Below are 17,339 nucleotides of genomic sequence, written 5' to 3'. Positions count from 1 at the left end.
GGACAAGAAGTAAATAATTATTTCCGTCGCGCTAGAGCAGTGCGTATAGAGGTGGAACACAAGCTAAACATGTGCAAATAAAACAAGAAAACATCATCCATTGCGAAAACGCCGACTGTTGCCGAAGGCGGGCAACCCATTCGTTGGCAGAATGCGCTACTCTCACAAGTAATAGTAACGTTCTGCGCGCTTCTTGCATTTATTCGGGAATGAAGAGCGCACATATTACCAGAAAGCTGCAGTCAACGCATCTTGTTTGCCGGCAATCGGGTCAGATCGCTCGCAACAAAGCGCTGTTGTGAGCGTTTGTATGCGCGCCGACAACCGCCTATCCACATAAGCGCGGCGACGGTGCTGCCACCTGTAGCCCGATCTCGCGGCAAATACGGGATGTCGTAATGTTCCTGCAAGCTTCTCTGAGGCTATAAAAAGAAAGTGCCGTGCGTTGGCGGCCGGGAGACACTAGCGAGGAGAGCGAGCTGAACCATTTGTGTGGCGAAGCCGCCGAAAGGGCGCGGCGGCGAAGAGAAAAAGAATGCGGTATTTTCCCGTTCCAGTGACTTCAGCGGCGTTGGCGCCGAGCTGCTGCCACACGCTCCGATGGTCCCTTTAACAGTGGACCCCTGTGTACGTGACCTTGTGTTGCCCATCCCAATGTACTCAGCGCCATATGCTGCTGGCAAGGGTGAGAATGTACTTGAGCGAGTTGAAAAAAAATGGAGGCTGCTCCAAATGCAAAATCTGTCTTCTTTAAATTGCACACAGGAACACTACTAGTAAAAACGTTTTTAGAGGAGCGAGGTTTCTATATGCCATGGGGCTCCGACTGCTTAATCTGTAACATACCTGAAACAATTAACCACGTCTTTCTGCACTGTTGGGAGGGGGTGTACTTTTCGGACGTATTTAGCAATAAACAATGAGGACGGACTACCCTTTGACCTAATCATGATGATTGGCCTGCACAGTATATGGCGCTCACGAATGGCTGGATTTTACTGTGACCCGGATAGAAGACCAGCAAGAATATTTTCAAGAAAGTGTGGCCCGGTTTCTCGAGGTAGAAAAAATTACGCCATGTCTCATTCGTTCTCTATGATACTAACGGCAGAATACAAACGCACGCGGCGTTTGGTAAGACGCACGAGACGCCACACGTGGCAAAACTAAAGTTACCCGAGACGCGGGCCATGCTGCATCGTCGCCCGCGCAGCGTTTGCGTCGTATTGCTGGCGACCCACGCTAGTTTTCCATTTGTGGATTGTAGCTATAGTGAACTAGAAGTTGGTTCTAGTTTGCTATAGCCCTAGTGCGCTGTAGTTTTGACTGAACAAGTGGCGCCGCCCGCGGTGCGGGGCGTTTCTAGTCAGTCGCGGCTGAGAGCGGGTGCGTACGGGCGGAACCATAGCAACTCGAAAGGACGAAGCTAATTCGCGGTCGAACAGGTCTGTAACTATGTATTGTGGCGTGTATCGCTGTCGCAACAGCTACAGAAACACTGTCGGTAAGCTGCCAAAAATAAAATTATATGGATTTAAAATTATATGGACGAGCGATGACAGCGTCGGATAAGGGCGGTGCGACGTGAGAGATAAACAGACGCTTTTAATTTTTAATGCTTTCCTTGCTATTACTGCGCATATTTGCTCGTTGTGGTCATAAGCTCTGCCTTCTTTTAGCCCCGATGGAGGTCTTAGGCAGCTTGTGAAGCACCGAAACAGCATATGCAGTGCCCACTTCTTGCGCAATGATGAGAGAAGCTCGAAAGCCCTGCACGTTTCCGACACGTTTTCTTGCGTGCTATGAGAAAGGTGACAGTGTGACCCTGCGACGCAGCGTTAAACATCTTCGTATCTAGAAGGGGATGCGGCGATGGCCAGAGCCAGGCGCATGATAGGTCTGTACAGGATGTGTGCTCGCACTTGTTGACAAACATAGACAAGGCGGCGACGGGCTTACACCATCCTCGGCGTCCACCCTTGCATGTGCACCTTGCTCCCACAATGTGCAATTGGCTCTATAGACAGCTGGGAAAATGTGCAGAAATCATCGAAAAGTCCGAAGGGAACGAGCCAGCGTAAAAAAAAAAAAGCGAGAGGAACGAACGTTTTTTTTTCTTGCTTAGCGCGAACACCAACCAAAACACGCAGACTGATTAATAGCGAGAAGCCCTGCTGAATAGCGAGAACGGATGGAAAAGTCAAAGGTAGCTCTTCGAGTAATGGATGAAGGAAGAAAAACCACGAGCCGTGCGTGCCGAGCGTTGGCGATGTTGCTGGATGGAGGCGCATCTTCGTCACAATGCTTTTAATTAAACGTAAATAATAGAAGACCTTGATAAAGCTTTGATAACCTGAAGTCGGACCTCCTAGTCGACGCTCTTCACACACTTGCAACTGACTTGGAAGGCCCCTTTGCTGACACATTTTCCTCCCTGACGCCGCAAACATGATCAGCGGCGTAAAGATCACTGCCGTGAAGAAGATTGCTTTTATCTTAAATATATTTGTACGTGTTCAGTTCCGCGGAATCCACACAATCACGCGCGCAGCTCGTTCCGCAATGCTATTGCTCTGCTCACACAGAGCGGCATTCGCAACATGCCACGACGGGATCACGCGCGCGGCCCTACTCGCAGCGCTGACTGTCCTAGCGCCGCAGCGCCACCATACCAGCTGTCGAGGCCTTATTACGTGGCCAGCTCGGCCAGGGAAAAAGAAGAGCGTCCCGTGGCCAGTGGTGGTGCAAGCTAGTGGGAACGCTATGGCTCTTGTAGACTTATGCCACAGGACGGAAGATACGAGATGGCTGAACCAGAATCACAGTATATATGTTACACCGCTACCAGAATCATGAGGCAAAATTAGAGCGCAGACGAACAAGACACCGACGAAGAAAAGAAACGTACGACACAAGCGCTGACTAACAACTGCTTTATTCTTTCATAACCAACGCATATATATGCACAAGGCAAACTTACCACACATGCGCACACAGCAATAGCTCTAAAAGTAAAGCGCGCCCTTACAGAAGTATCTGAATACTGTACATTGATATCAGAGGGTTTGCACAATGTATCTTGATGTCTGGCAGCTATAGCACCATTTAACGTGGATGCACCCACTTTGATGATTGGTGGTACATCTCCATCCCGACGACTAACGTGCATGCTCAATGATTAAACAAACCCTTGTGGTAGCTGTAGTACTTAATGGTGAAAGCGTAATCAGAGAACGAGGTGTGATAGCCAGAAGAGCGTCGCATACTGGACGCAGAACTTGGTCGCCATCCTGCGGCATGTTAAAATGCGATTGAACACCACGGCTGGACTAGAGGGAAACGCAAAGCGCGTCGTGCCGCCCCGGTAGCCCGGCCGCGATTGTTCTCGGGGTGAGCGCGTGAGCGGGAAACGCGGTCAAGGCGGTGATGCGGGTTAGTTGGTTTGAATCACCAGTAATCATATTTGTAGCGCAAAAAAACCAGACGTAGACACAAGTAAGGAACACATACACTCACCACTACACGTGTGCTTAAGAAAGGCAAGGACCAGGCTACGCGAGAAATTATAGAAGCGTTTGCTATAAGTGAGAATGAAAGAAAATGTGTCAGTGTTGCGTCGATAGCCTTGTCTCGTAAAGAGCTTGACTATCTGCAAGGAAATCTTGCGCATGTAAGGTGGTAAAACGTGGTGATGCAGGTATAAGGAAGCACCTCGGAGTGTGATGGTGCGCATGCGCTCATGTCCGACGGTTTTTTGGCTTTTTATGTTGTCTGTAGTAATAAATCAGTTGATGTCTAGCGCCCGTCCTGTGTATGTGTTCCTTACTTGTGTCTACGTCTGGTTTTTTTTGCGCTACAAATATGATTACTAGGGAAACGCGGTGTTACAGCCAGGTGAGGCAGGCGCGCGTCGCACAGCTATTTTTGGTTTGGATTAGCGTGATGCTATGAGCGAGGCCGACGCTTTTACGACGCTAGGGCTAAGATCGCCATCTCGCGGTGTGTTAAGGCATTGACAAAATTGAACTTCTATTAAAAACGCGCCGAATGGGGCGTACGTGTAACGCGTTGCAGGTGCTAATCGCGGAGGCCATGTCATGATGTGCGCGGTAGTTCCATCTGGTGCACGGCGTTGGCGTTTTGTGATGTGCGGTGCGCCGACGAAGACGACGACGAGACACGGAAAAGGCGGAATCGTGTCGTCCAAGTCAAGCGAGTAATGACGAATTACTTTACTTAACCGCTCCCAGAGGGCAAGCCCACTCGGCCAACCAGGAAAGTGGTAGATATAAAAGGCGCGTTTGTAAAGCCTCTAGAGCCTGTAGCGCAGTACAATAAAGAAAAAAAAGTGACCGTAGCGCAGTGGATAGCGTGCCCGGCATCTCTTGTTGCGGACCGCGGTCGTGAGATCGATGCCCGCTGAAGGAACTTTTTTTCTTTGCCCTCTGATCGTGTAAACTTTTTGGACGTCATTTCCGTGACGGAAATACATCACTAAAGTCTTGGTGGACCCCGGCATAAAACGCTTTCGTGTTTAAACAACCGACATTAGGCGCCCATCAATCAAGCGTATAAAAGCACAATGCACGCCGGAGTGAAAATACACGAGAAGACGCTGCGGTGCAAAAGCGTATGTAGGCACGTTCCAGACCACACATTCTCTTTCTGCCATGGATGAAAACGAATGTAAGGCGCGGCATGCGGCGGCTCAACGGGAACGCCGACAAGTTACTATTCCGGAGGCGAGGGCGCGGGAAGCGGCGGCAGGACGGCAAAAACGTCAAACGGGAGATTCACGGTTACCGAACGATCTCCAGTGCTTCGCTCCCTTATCATCATTCACTTCGTGGATATGCGTGGATTTTTTTCAGCCTTTTCGGATGCACTACTCTTCGCGTGCAAGTCAGAGACGCTCGCTGTGAGGCCTTCTCTCGTCGTAGAGGACATTTGTTGAGTGTATTTCTTAGCGGCTTCCATAGCCGCAGCGATGGTGCAGGCGCGTACCCATGTGGGTTCAGCATCCGGCGTGGCTAGTCGTCTGCACGGCAGCGTGTAGCATCCGTTCGAAGGCCGGCGATTAGTCGGTCCCAAACAGCTTCCTCTAGAAATGTGCCACACGCACGCGTCGCCGCGAATTTCTTCACACCCACCATGAAGTCCACCATGTTTTCATGCTTCTCTTGTTTTCGTTGGAGGAAGCTTTCCATTACCATGGAACTCTTGGGAGCGTTGTGACGCCTTCAATTCACGCGAAGGGGGGGGGGGGTACACCGAACCAACTTCGAGCTGCCCATTTTGTCCGGCTACAATGCGTGAAGCAGAACTGAACCATCTTTTATGGACATGCCCTGGGCTACAAGCGGCTCATCGACGCCACATGCGGCGTGTAGGACTTCAGCACACCAGGCCGCTTGATCCGCATTACAGATTCCTCCTGGACTTCAGGGAGGAAACATAGCTGCACAACAAAAAAATTACACCATCTCCCACTAAAGGGAACGATGTGTGGAATGTGAAGCAGCGGCGAGATGGTCCGCTTGAGCGGGAGATAACGTAATTTTTTTTTAGGAGCTGGCTCGCCAGGTTCTTAAGCTGGGGTGAAGTCCCGCGCCGTAAGCTGCATCCATCCATTCAAAGCGTCCTGGAACGCGAAGAGGAACGCTATAGCGCGTCTTGTCTTCCCTCTAGCCTGGCAGTTAATTCTCACAGGGCGGGCGGCCGAACGCGGTCCACAGGCGTGCGAGTGGGGGGGAGCGTATGAGAGGAGAGAGAGGGGGAGGGGACACGCATGCGCTGCCGCTCATCGCGGCGTGGCGCAGGAGAGAATGAGGCGCGCGAGAGGGGGGAAGCGCAGGAGAGGAGAGGAAGGGGAGGAGGATGCGCACGCACAGTAAGGGTGGTCACGCCGCACACCGGATTGAATTCCGCCATAAGCTGCTTCGCATCTAATAATAACAAAGTGCATCGACGGCGATCTCGAACGTCACTTAGGCAGTCGTCTTTGCAAGAAGCAAGCTCCCGAGCGTCCCGTAAGCATTTTCGCCAATCGTAGTGAAGAAGACCTGCAGTTTCGTTTCTTCTGAATTGTCCTTTGCGGCGATGAAGCCCTCGAGCCGCTCGAGGTAGACCACGAACTCCGGCGGCGTTACAAGTGTAGCGCCCGACGAAGCCCTTTTCAGTGTATCTTACCGTGTCCCATCTTCGTAGCCAGTTTGTTGTTGCAACCCCACCGAGAGAAGTATATGTGGGACGTCTCCACTGCATCGGCCCCGAATTAACAGTCACACAAACAAAGCCGACTCCCCCCCCCCGCTCCTAGTACCCGTGAATGCACGCATCCAATCACGAACCGGCGCATACACAGAAGACTCAAGTGCACCAATTACAATGGCGGCGCAGTCTCTAACGCGCGCACGTTCGGATCCAGTGCCACAGCAATGAAGTGCAAGGCCACAGAGCGCTGGATGCAACCAGCATAGCCATATATAGTGTAGTGTAGGAAGGGGTGGAAAAGAGAGAGGTGCGAGAGTAAAAGATTAGCCAAGCCAGGACCAGCTATAGGCGCACACCAGCGCTGCTGTAACTGAGCCTCGTGCGACTTAGTGCAAGGGGCACTACGTTTTTTTTGCGCTGGCTAGGCCCACGCTGCTGTATTGTCGCGTCTTCCAATTCCTGTTGGCGACGCCGTGTCTCAGTTCTTTATTATACCTGAATTATTGCTCATCGATAAATTTAGGTAGGCACCCTCTAAGTGCTTCTCAAGTGGCGGCTTGGCACAGGTGCATTTGAAATATGACTCTGACGTCATAAATTATTCGAAGCAATGCCTGATTATTAGGATGTCGAGTACCGACAACTCCGCCGCGTTCTGCAAACCCGGCTATGTCACACCACCAACGCGCTTGCTTGGCTCTGGCGCACGAAGTGCTAAGAGGTACTATGTGCCTGCTGCGAGGAGTCCGAACACATACGCTGTCTTTAGAATATTGCCACGGGCGTTTCTTATTATCATTTTGCTGTATTCGGTTTTTGCCCACAAAGACTGTCAGCAACGCTTAGCGCAAACCGCGCTTCATTGTTCGAGAAGCTTATCGAGTATTGTAGATCATTTTGTTAAGATTGCGCGCGAGACGCGAACACTCGAGCTTATTCTAGAGATTGCGCAACAACCAGCGATATCGCTGGAAAGTTCGATAGCGCCTGTATAAAAGCCGACGCGCTTCACCGCTTGTCAGTTGATCGACGGTCGACGCTCTATTCGCCGCTATCAGTGTATTGCTTTTCAGTTTCCCGGCCACAAGTTCGGCCAAATAAAGAGTTTCATCTCTGACGTGCTGAGTGCTGCCTACGTCAACGTCACGACCACGTGACATCTGGTGGAGGCGCTGCTTCATGATCCGGACGCCACCGCGGAGCGCTGACCCAAGCCCAAGCCGCGACGAGGACGACGGCAAAGAAATTCCGGATCGTCGAACAAGCCGCAGGCAGAAGGGACTGCAGCCAGAGCACGGGCTCCTTCCCGAAAAACCCAGGCAGCCGCAGATCTCAACATTGACCACAGCGACGATGATCGACCACGTGCAGCCTGCGCCAATCCTTCTTCGCCAGCCCAAGGAGCCGCCAACCTTCCGCGGATCGTCGTTCGAAGACCCGGAAAGCTGGCTCGAAGCCTACGACCGAGTCGCCCTTTTCAATGCCTGGACCAGTGAAGACAAGCTACAGCATGTCTACTTCGCCTTGGAGGACGCAGCTAGAACCTGTTTCGAGAACCAAGAGCGAACCCTGACAACATGGGACGTTTTTCGCACCAGGTTCCTGGCAACATTCACCAGCGTCCTCCGCAAGGAGAGGGCCGAGGCTCTACTCGAAACCCGCGTGCAGCTGCCTAACGAAAACGTGGCACTCTTAACAAAAGAAATGACGAGACTGTTCCGCCACGCAGACCCCGAGATGCCCGAGGAGAAGAAAGTTCGCTTCCTCATGCGAGGAATGAAGCAGGAGCTGTTCGCGGGACTGATCAGAAACCCACCCAAGACCATCCAAGAATTCCTCGCGGAGGCAAAAACAATCGAGAAGACGCTCGAGATGCGCACGAGGCAATACAACCGCCGCATGCCGACGACGAACTACGGGGAAGCACATGCGCTGGGCTCCGACTTGCGTGAGACGATAAGGGCGGTCGTGCGCGAAGAGCTCAGAAAGATGTTTCCTGCATCGCAACCCCAGGTGCATTCCATAGCCGACGTCGTTCGTGAGGAACTTCAGCATTCGCTGGGAGTTGCTGCAGCGCCGCAACCTGAGCCGGAAGCCATGAGTTATGCTGCCGTTGCACGCCATGCTGTCGCCACTCCGCCCTATCACCAACGCCCCGCGCCGTCGCATTTCCGTCGCCAGACACCGCCGCCACCTCCGACGCCGTCCCGCCCGCCTGCAAGCCAAAGCTACACCCCCCGAAAGACCGACGTTTGGCGCGCCCCAGCAACCGCCCGCTCTGCTACCACTGCGGGGAGGCCGGCCACACATACCGCCGCTGCCAGTACCGACAGATGGGGCTACGCGGATTCGCCATCAACGCGCCGCGCCCGTAGCCAGGCGAACGGCCTCGTGACATCGACGACTATCTCACCGGAGCACAGCGGTAAGAACGCCGACCTTCCCGCTCGCCGTCGCCTGGCCGGTACATGTCACCGCACCGCCGGCAGTACACTGGCCCAAACCGGGGCCGGTCGCCTAGCCCGTATCCGGGAAACTAAGGGCAGCAACCGATGGAGGTGCGGTTGCTGTAAGACGAAATGCCGAAGATCCTCCGCGGCCGCCGAGGACGATAATGCGACGAGACCTGCAGAACACGACGCGAAGCAGACGAAGACGTCCCGACAAAACCACGCGGACCAAAGAAGACCCGACAACGCAACATGGAAGTAGCGGAACAAACCGACGCAGCCGTGACCCGACGCCGCGACCCAACCGCAACGCAAGACGACGAACAAGCGACATAGACGTTCTCATCGACGGCCACAACGTCACCGCTCTCGTCGACACTGGGGCCGACTATTCCGTCGTCAGTGGGCCATTCGCCACCAAGCTGAAGAAAGTAAAGACCGCTTGGAGTGGACCCGAAATCCAGACAGCTCGAGGCCACCTGATAACGCCGACTGGTGTCTGCACGGCGAGAGTCACCATCAATACGGACTTATCCTGCGAGCTTTGTAATCCTACAAAACTGCTTCAGGGATGTGATACTTGGAATGGACTTCCTAAGTGACCATGGCGCCGTCATCGACCTGAGGTCTGAGTCGATAACACTAACCTCAGACAAAGCGCTCCCGCCCCACGCGACGCCAGGGAACTATGCACTGAATGTGATAGAAGAGCAGGTGACCGTTCCGCCGCGCTCCAGTGTCATTATTTACATCGGCACCGAAAAAGCTGCGAACCATGAAGGCGTCATCGAGGGCGATCAGCACCTACTCCTGAACCGTCAAATTTGTGTCGCGAGAGGTATAGCCCAGCTGCGTGACGGTAAAACGAAGGTATTGCTGACAAACTTCAGCCACGAATATAGGCACCTCAACATTGGTACGACGGTCGCCTACATCGACGAATGTGAGGCCGACAGCAATGCTTTCGCCCTCTTCGATGCTGCCGAACCTGCTTCGACGAATCGAGGTCCCGAACCAGATTTCGACGTCAACCCGATCCTTCAGAAGGTCAAGCAAGACCAGCTCAAAGCCCTGCTCCTGCAATGCAAGGACTGCTTTTCATCGTCGTCCAGACTTCGGCAGACAACGGTCGCAAGACATCGCATCATAACAGAAGAAAGTACCAGGCCACTTCGTCAGAGCCCGTACAGAGTTTCGACGCGAGAACGTGAGGCCATAAAAAAAACAAGTCGACGAAATGCTACGCGACGACATCATCCAGCCTTGAAAGAGTCCGTGGGCGTCAGCCGTGGTGTTAGTGAAGAAGAAGGATGGGACCCTACGTTTCTGCGTCGATTATCGTCGCCTGAACAAAATCACGAAAAAGGACGTGTACCCTCTCCCACGTATAGACGACGCCCTAGACCGACTTCACAACGCGAAGTACTTTTCGTAAATGGCCCTCAAGACAGGCTACTGGCAAATCGAAGTCGACGAGAGAGACCGAGAAAAGACTGCCTTCATAACACCGGACGGCCTGTTCGAGTTCAAGGTCATGCCCTTCGGTATTTGCTCGGCACCTGCGACTTTCCAACGAGTCATGGATACTGTATTAGCTGGCTTGAAATGGCAGACTTGCCTTGTTTACTTGGACGACGTCGTTGTGTTTTCCTCGAACTTCGACGAACACCTCCAGCGACTTCAATCCGTACTTCAAGCAATCAATAACTCCGGGCTCACCCTGAAGCCAGAAAATGCCGCTTCGCGTAGGAGGAGCTCTTGTTTTCGGGTCAAGTGATCAGCAAGACTGGAGTGCTCCCAGACCCACAGAAAACAGCTGCCATCGCTGCTTTCCCGACACCCACCGACAAGAAGGCCGTGCGCCTATTTCTCGGCTTGTGCGCCTATTACAGACGCTTTGTCAAAGACTTTTCACGGATCGCCGAGCCACGAACGCAGCTCACGAAGACCGACGTCAAATTCAGGTGGCAAACAGCGCAAGTCGAAGCATTTCGTGAACTGAAACGACGCCTGCAGACGCCTCCGATACTTGCGCATTTCGACGAATACGCCGATACGGAGATTCACACCGATGCGAGCAGCGTAGGACTCGGCGCCGTCCTTGTGCAGCGGACGGAAGGACTGGAAAGAGTTATCAGTTATGCTAGCCGGCCGCTGTCTAAGGCAGAGGCCAACTATTCCACAACAGAAAGGGAGTGCCTCGCCATCATCTGGGCTACGTCAAAGTTTCGCCCCTACCTCTACGGCAGGCCCTTCAAAGTTGTGAGCGACCATCACGCCTTGTGTTGGCTGGCTAACTTGGAGGACCCTTCAGGTCGCCTTGCACGGTGGAGCCTAAGACTTCAAGAATTTGACATTACCGTCGTGTACAAGTCCGGAAAGAAACACTCCGACGCCGACTGCTTGTCTCGTGCCGCCGTCGACCCACCACCGCCCGACGACCAGGATGATGACAGCTTCTTGGGAGCCATAAGTACCGACGACTTCGCCGAACGACAGCGAGCCGACCCGGAACTAAAGAGTCTAGTGGAATACCTTGAGGGCAGGACCATCGTTGTCCCAAAAGTATTCAGGCGAGGGTTGACATCATTTTCTTTGAAAACTAACGTCCTCGTAAAGAAGAACTTCTCTCCAGCCCGAGCCAGCTACCTTATCGTTGTACCTTCAGGACTGCGACCAGAAATTCTGCATGCCCTGCACGACGACCCGACGGCTGGACACCTCGGACTTTCCCGCACGCTCGCACGAGTACAGGAAAAGTACTACTGGCCGCGCCTTGCCGACGACGTCACTCGCTACGTAAGGACGTGCCGAGACTGTCAGCGACGGAAGACACCGCCGACGAGGCCAGCGGGACTTCTGCAGCCTATCGAGCCACCTCAACGGCTGTTCCAGCAAATTGGGATGGACCTACTGGGACCGTTCCCGACGTCGACTTCCGGCAACAAGTGGATCGTCGTAGCAACTGACTACCTAACCCGTTACGCCGAGACAAAGGCCTTGCCCAAAGGCAGTGCCGCTGAGGTAGCCAAGTTCTTCGTTGAGAGCATCGTCCTTCGACATGGCGCCCCAGAGGCGCCGTACCTCTGTCGGCTCATCACCGACAGAGGTGCGGCGTTTACGGCTGACCTAACTCAGGCGATCTTGGAATACAGCCACACAAGCCACCGCCGCACCACCGCGTACCACCCACAGACCAACGGCCTGACCGAGCGTCTAAATAAGACCATCGCCGACATGCTGGCCATGTACGTCGACGTCGAACACAAGACGTGGGACGCTATCCTTCCGTACGTGACCTTCGCGTACAACATGGCTGTACAAGAAACGACACAGATGACACCATACAAGTTGGTCTACGGACGGAGCCCGGCAACGACGCTCGACGCCATGTTACCAAACGTTACCGACGAGGAAAACACCGACGTGACCGCCTACCTACAGCGCGCCGAAGAAGCACGACAGCTCGCCCGTCTACGAATCAAGAACCAGCAGACGACTGACAGCCGCCGCTACAACCTTCGACGACGCCACATGGAATACCAACCCGGTGACCGTGTATGGGTATGGACGCCAATACGCCGACGGGGACTTAGTGAGAAGGTGCTTCGACGATACTTCGGACCGTACAGAGTACTTCGACGCCTCGGCGCACTCGACTACGAGGTTGTCCCTGACGGCATTACGAACTCTCAGCTGCGCCGTGCACGACCTGAAGTCGTCCATGTCGTGCGCCTCAAACGATATTACGGCCGTTAGCGAATCTGAGGACTGTGATTTTGCTTTATTATTGTATTTTCTTGCTTGTGCTTATTGTTTATTGTACTTTGTTCTTGTTATTTATTGTTGCATGCATTGGCCTGTTCTGTTTTAAGCATCGGGACGATGCTTTTTCAGAGGGGGGCATTGCCACGGGCGTTTCTTATTATCATTTTGCTGTATTCAGTTTTTGCCCACAAAGACTGTCAGCAACGCTTAGCGCAAACCGCGCCTCATTGTTCGAGAAGCTTATCGAGTATTGTAGATCATTTTGTTAAGATTGCGTGCGAGACGCGAACACTCGAGCTTATTCTAGAGATTGCGCAACAACCAGCGATATCGCTGGAAAGTTCGACAGCGCCTGTATAAAAGCCGACGCGCTTCACCGCTTGTCAGTTGATCGACGGTCGACGCTCTATTCGCCGCTATCAGTGTATTGCTTTTCAGTTTCCCGGCCACAAGTTCGGTCAAATGAAGTGTTTCATCTCTGACGTGCTGAGTGCTGCCTACGTCAACGTCACGACCACGTGACAATATGTAAATGCCTGTTTTTACATTTCAGTTTCCCCGCCTATCATGTGCACCGCTATGGCTAACGTTTGTGCCAACAAATACGAATAAGTTATTGGCTGCTTACTAAGGTGTATAGAAATGGGGTAAGAAGTCATACATTTTGTAATCTCTTTGATGACTCATTGAAATGACAATAATATTGCAGTTTATTCTTTTCATAAGTTTTTGTGATACTCCATAAATTTTTTCATAAACATTCTGAATGTGCGTCCCATCTATTCACTTGTGCTTTCGCTACATTCGTCACAAGAACAAATATGCTACAATCTTTTAAAGCATAGTCGCAGAGGGCTTCCGATGAGCGCCTCAAAATGAAGTGGTAAATACACCCGACTTAGCACTTTCCTACGCTGAATGAAGAGCGGATGAATATGAACGGATGAATGTGCGTTGCAGGTGCGAAACGTAATGCGCCGCTCAGGACTGCCTGGCGTTCAGCTGTCCAGTCGTACTCCGCCGCAGTATCGCCGACAAAAGTACGGCAAAGGCGTTGCTCCTCGGTTGAAGGCAATAGCATGGCTGCGAGAGAACGCCGTGTTGCCTTCTGTCCTGTACTTCGCCGACGATGACAACTCATACGACCACCTCCTATTCGCCCAGGTACATATGCCATTTGTTCTGTGGGTAAATCTAAGACGTCTGGCACCCCTGCCTACACTTCTCAACGCACACGCACGGCGATTACATTCATGAAATCAAGCAGATACCCTTGGTAGCTTGCCCTCTGATTCAAAGGAGGCTTCGCTAAGTTTCTACAATGCAAAATGTTTTTTACTTTACACCTTCAATAAACTTTAATGAAAGTATAGTGGAACGAATATTTCACATTTCCACTCAATTGTACACGTTTCACAACTCTTGATTATAATAATAATAAGTCTGTGTCCAGCAAAATATCCTTACCAGTAACAATGCAGTGTGCGATTATAATGGTCCATAACTGTTGTTGGAGCCTTTATACGCCCAGAGTAGTGGTTGTTTATTCGGAATAAAAATCAGTTTATTCATATTATTACACAGAGGAAATGCTGTTCTAGAATTGTTGAGTGAATGGTCAAGGGCAAATAGATGGCTCATAAACACTAAAAAAAAACCAAAGCTGTCTTCTTTCGGCCCATAAATATAGCGGTTGCCCCTACAAACCGCCTAGTGCTTTACGAAAATCAGATAGATATAACAGATTCTTTTAGGTCACTTGGAGTAGTTTTTGATTCGTTATTGAGATGGACAAATCACGTAGCGTACATTGAAAAGAAGTTGCATCACTCAGTTGGTTTCTTTTCCATATGTTGATTTGATTTCCCTACCCGCTTAAAATATGAATTTACCATGCTGTCTTTCAATCGCACAATAGTTATTGTCATTAGGTTTGGGGCACGACATCACAAACTAACCTAAACAGACTATTGGTATTACAAAAGAAAGCCGTGAGGCATATTGCTGGCGTTAGTTATAGAGCACACACTAGAGAGTTCTTTGTTAAATATAATATTATTCGCCTTACCACAACTTTTGAACATCGGCTACTGTATCACTTTAGATTTTCACCGCCCGCCTCAAACAAGTTTTTCATATCTTTAGCTAATGTAACCTTAAAAGACAAAGCTGTTTGCACTAGAAGTACTGATAAGTGGAGCGTTCCTCGTGTGAGAACTAACTACGGAAACGAAACTCTGGAATTTCTATCGCCAACGATCTTAAACACATATGAAAAAGCTCATAGTCACGTACTCACCCTGACGCCTAAAGAACATAAAAAATATTTTGTAAGCTGCAGTGTATAGGTTCCTTGTCTTTGTTTGCGTATGTCTGCTATGCCAGTGCCGTATTTCATTCCATTTTTGTTGAAACTTGCGTCGATCTAGCTTGTAGTTCTAGCTCGTATGTAACCATATAACTATGTACAGTGTGATTATTTTTCTTGTTGACTGCGTTTTGGCATCTCTGCCATGTATGTCGTATGAATGTATTAAGTTTGGGCCTCAGGCGCAGTCAAGCTACAGTTTTGTAGCTTTTGATCTGTGGTCCTTCCCCCCCTTTTTTTGCATGGGCAAAATAAAGATTTTATTATTATTATTATTATTATTATTATTATTATTATTATTATTATTATTATTATTATTATTATTATTATTATTATTATTATTATTATTATTATTATTAAATGATGATAACCACGTGACATGTATATACAAAAGGAGGTCACGTAACCAGCCACTGAAATGGGAGTAAATCATGACAAGAAGTATTCCAACAGATAACAATGACAACAGGTGAAATTAACAATAACAAACCAAATAGCAGACAAGATATAAATGAGCAGAAATGCTCAATGTATCATGCTCAATGTGCCAGATCAAGTTGAATGTCTTTGCAAGAAACAGCACGGATGTAAAACGCAGACAAAAGGAGGAGGAAACACACAAGACGAGCGCTGGCTATAAACTCAAAATTTTATTGAAAAAAAAAACAACGTATAAACAAAGAGCCTTCTAGGAACTACTCATACGCATACATAAACACGTGTGCAGGGGTGCTATGCAGGATGGCCCGAGTTTGGGGAAACTCGCAATCTTTCCGAGCTCTAGCGACACCCCCTTTTGAACGAGCTAATAGTACCAAAAGATCAAATCTACCCCTGAGCTCGCGCTGCGTTTCATTGGTTACGATGAAACGCGGCGTCACGTCAAGGGCGGTCGACAAAGTTGGGTGGTGTCTTCAAACCAGCGGCATCTCCTTTTATTTTTTTGTCGTTCCACTGAGTGCAGAAGTGCACCCATGCAAGAAAAGTGTTAGAAACTTTTACAAACGATATTTTTTAGAGGTACCGGCTCTTTAAATTTTTTTTCTGGCGCTTAGTGTTTGCACTAAGTATATCATTAAAAATAATCAGCACCGTGTCCTCTGAGATTTGCTCCGGCCAAGTGCCTTACAACACCGAGGCAGGAGCCAATCGCCGAGGCCACGTGTATAATCATCATGGTCGGTCTGTACTTTCTAGCACGTTGCTCGGTACGGCGCGCGCCCTGTTCGCCCTCTTACTCATCGTCTGCCCGCTCCCCGAGCACGTGCACCCGGCTCATTAGCTAATTGGCTGGGCGGTATACCTAGCTAATTAAGTGAAGATATGCTATAATCAAGCTAAGTAAGCCAGCTCATGCTATGACAGAGATAATTAAGCCACATCATATTAAAATCATGCTAATGAAGCCGTGTAGAGCTAAAACCGAGCTAATTAAGCCCACGTTAATAGGCCACTCAAACAAATTTTCTTAGGCACGGCCAGTGTTTAAAAATCTTTTTCTTCAAACAAGCATGTCTTACATAATTTACCCAGCCGTTTATAAAGCAAAATATTGATTATTTATTTTTTGGGAGGTGATCTTTGTCAAAAATTGCCTTAAAAGTGGTAGTCACGCCAACAGTGATAAGTGACTAATGGCTGGCTTAATTCAGCAAAGCTTTGGTATTTGTGTATCTAAGAGTTGGGGCTGTGCAATAAACTAGGATAAATATTATGCAGCAAATATCAAGGAAGTAAAGTTAAAAAAACCAAGAAGATGGGGAAATAGAGCCAGTTTAGACAGAACCTTTTTGCAAAATTGGCTGTGAATTTAAAAATATTCAGTCAATTTCTTTTAATCTAGTTCATTGCACAGATATATACATTCTAAATTATTATACAAAATTTCAGTTCGAAGTACACACTGAGAAAAAAGTTATGAATGTTGGCGTCACTTGACTTGGAGCAAATTCTTATTTTGAGAAAAACGCAAAGATTTCAGAGCTTGTAAGAGGTGTGTGTCCCCCTGTGGCCGTTTTTAGATTTAAAAACAATTAGAAACACAGAGTTATATTTAATGGCATCCTCTTATGTAACAGTCACAATAAAATTGATAAAGTATTTTGAATATCATCATATAGACGAAACAACACTTTCGAAAAAAAAAACACAATGTGATTTTGGTTTCACTATACGAGCATGGGGTATGTAAAACTTGGTGTAACTTGCAAACTAATAATGATAGAAGGATAATTTTTGTTGCAACATATTTTCGAATGTTTGGGCGTTCACAAAAACAAAAACCTAAAAATCGACCTCGTGAGAAAATTTCGACTTTTGAAGGCGGCCTACCACCTTAAGGGTGCGCTATCTAAAACCGAGCTAATGAGGACCTTATTCACTAAGGTCACGCTAACTAGGGTCGCGCTAATTAGGAATATGCTAATTATCATCAGCCTAATTAGAACATCACCAAATAAACATGGGTAAATAATGTCTTGTAGATTACACATTACCAATTAAGACAAAGCTATTGAATATCATGTTCGCTAACACCTAGC

At 49.6% G+C, this 17,339-nt stretch overlaps 1 protein-coding gene across 1 annotated transcript in view; it reads left to right on the top strand.

Moving 5' to 3' along the window:
* The window catches only part of LOC119382239 (galactosylgalactosylxylosylprotein 3-beta-glucuronosyltransferase 2), a 93,994-nt gene extending 80,306 nt beyond the window's left edge, over positions 1-13,688 (top strand). Inside the window, exon 3 of the mRNA XM_037649951.2 lies at positions 13,392-13,688. Coding sequence (XP_037505879.2) covers positions 13,392-13,688 — 297 coding nt within the window. The remainder of the gene's footprint in view (positions 1-13,391) is intronic.
* Positions 13,689-17,339: the final 3,651 nt, after the last annotated feature.

This window comes from Rhipicephalus sanguineus, chromosome 2 (genome assembly GCF_013339695.2).
Source record: "Rhipicephalus sanguineus isolate Rsan-2018 chromosome 2, BIME_Rsan_1.4, whole genome shotgun sequence".
NCBI classification, from domain to species: Eukaryota; Metazoa; Arthropoda; class Arachnida; order Ixodida; family Ixodidae; genus Rhipicephalus; species Rhipicephalus sanguineus.
The sequence above is the reverse complement of the archived record's forward strand: the minus strand, read 5'-3'. Positions and strand labels throughout refer to the sequence as shown.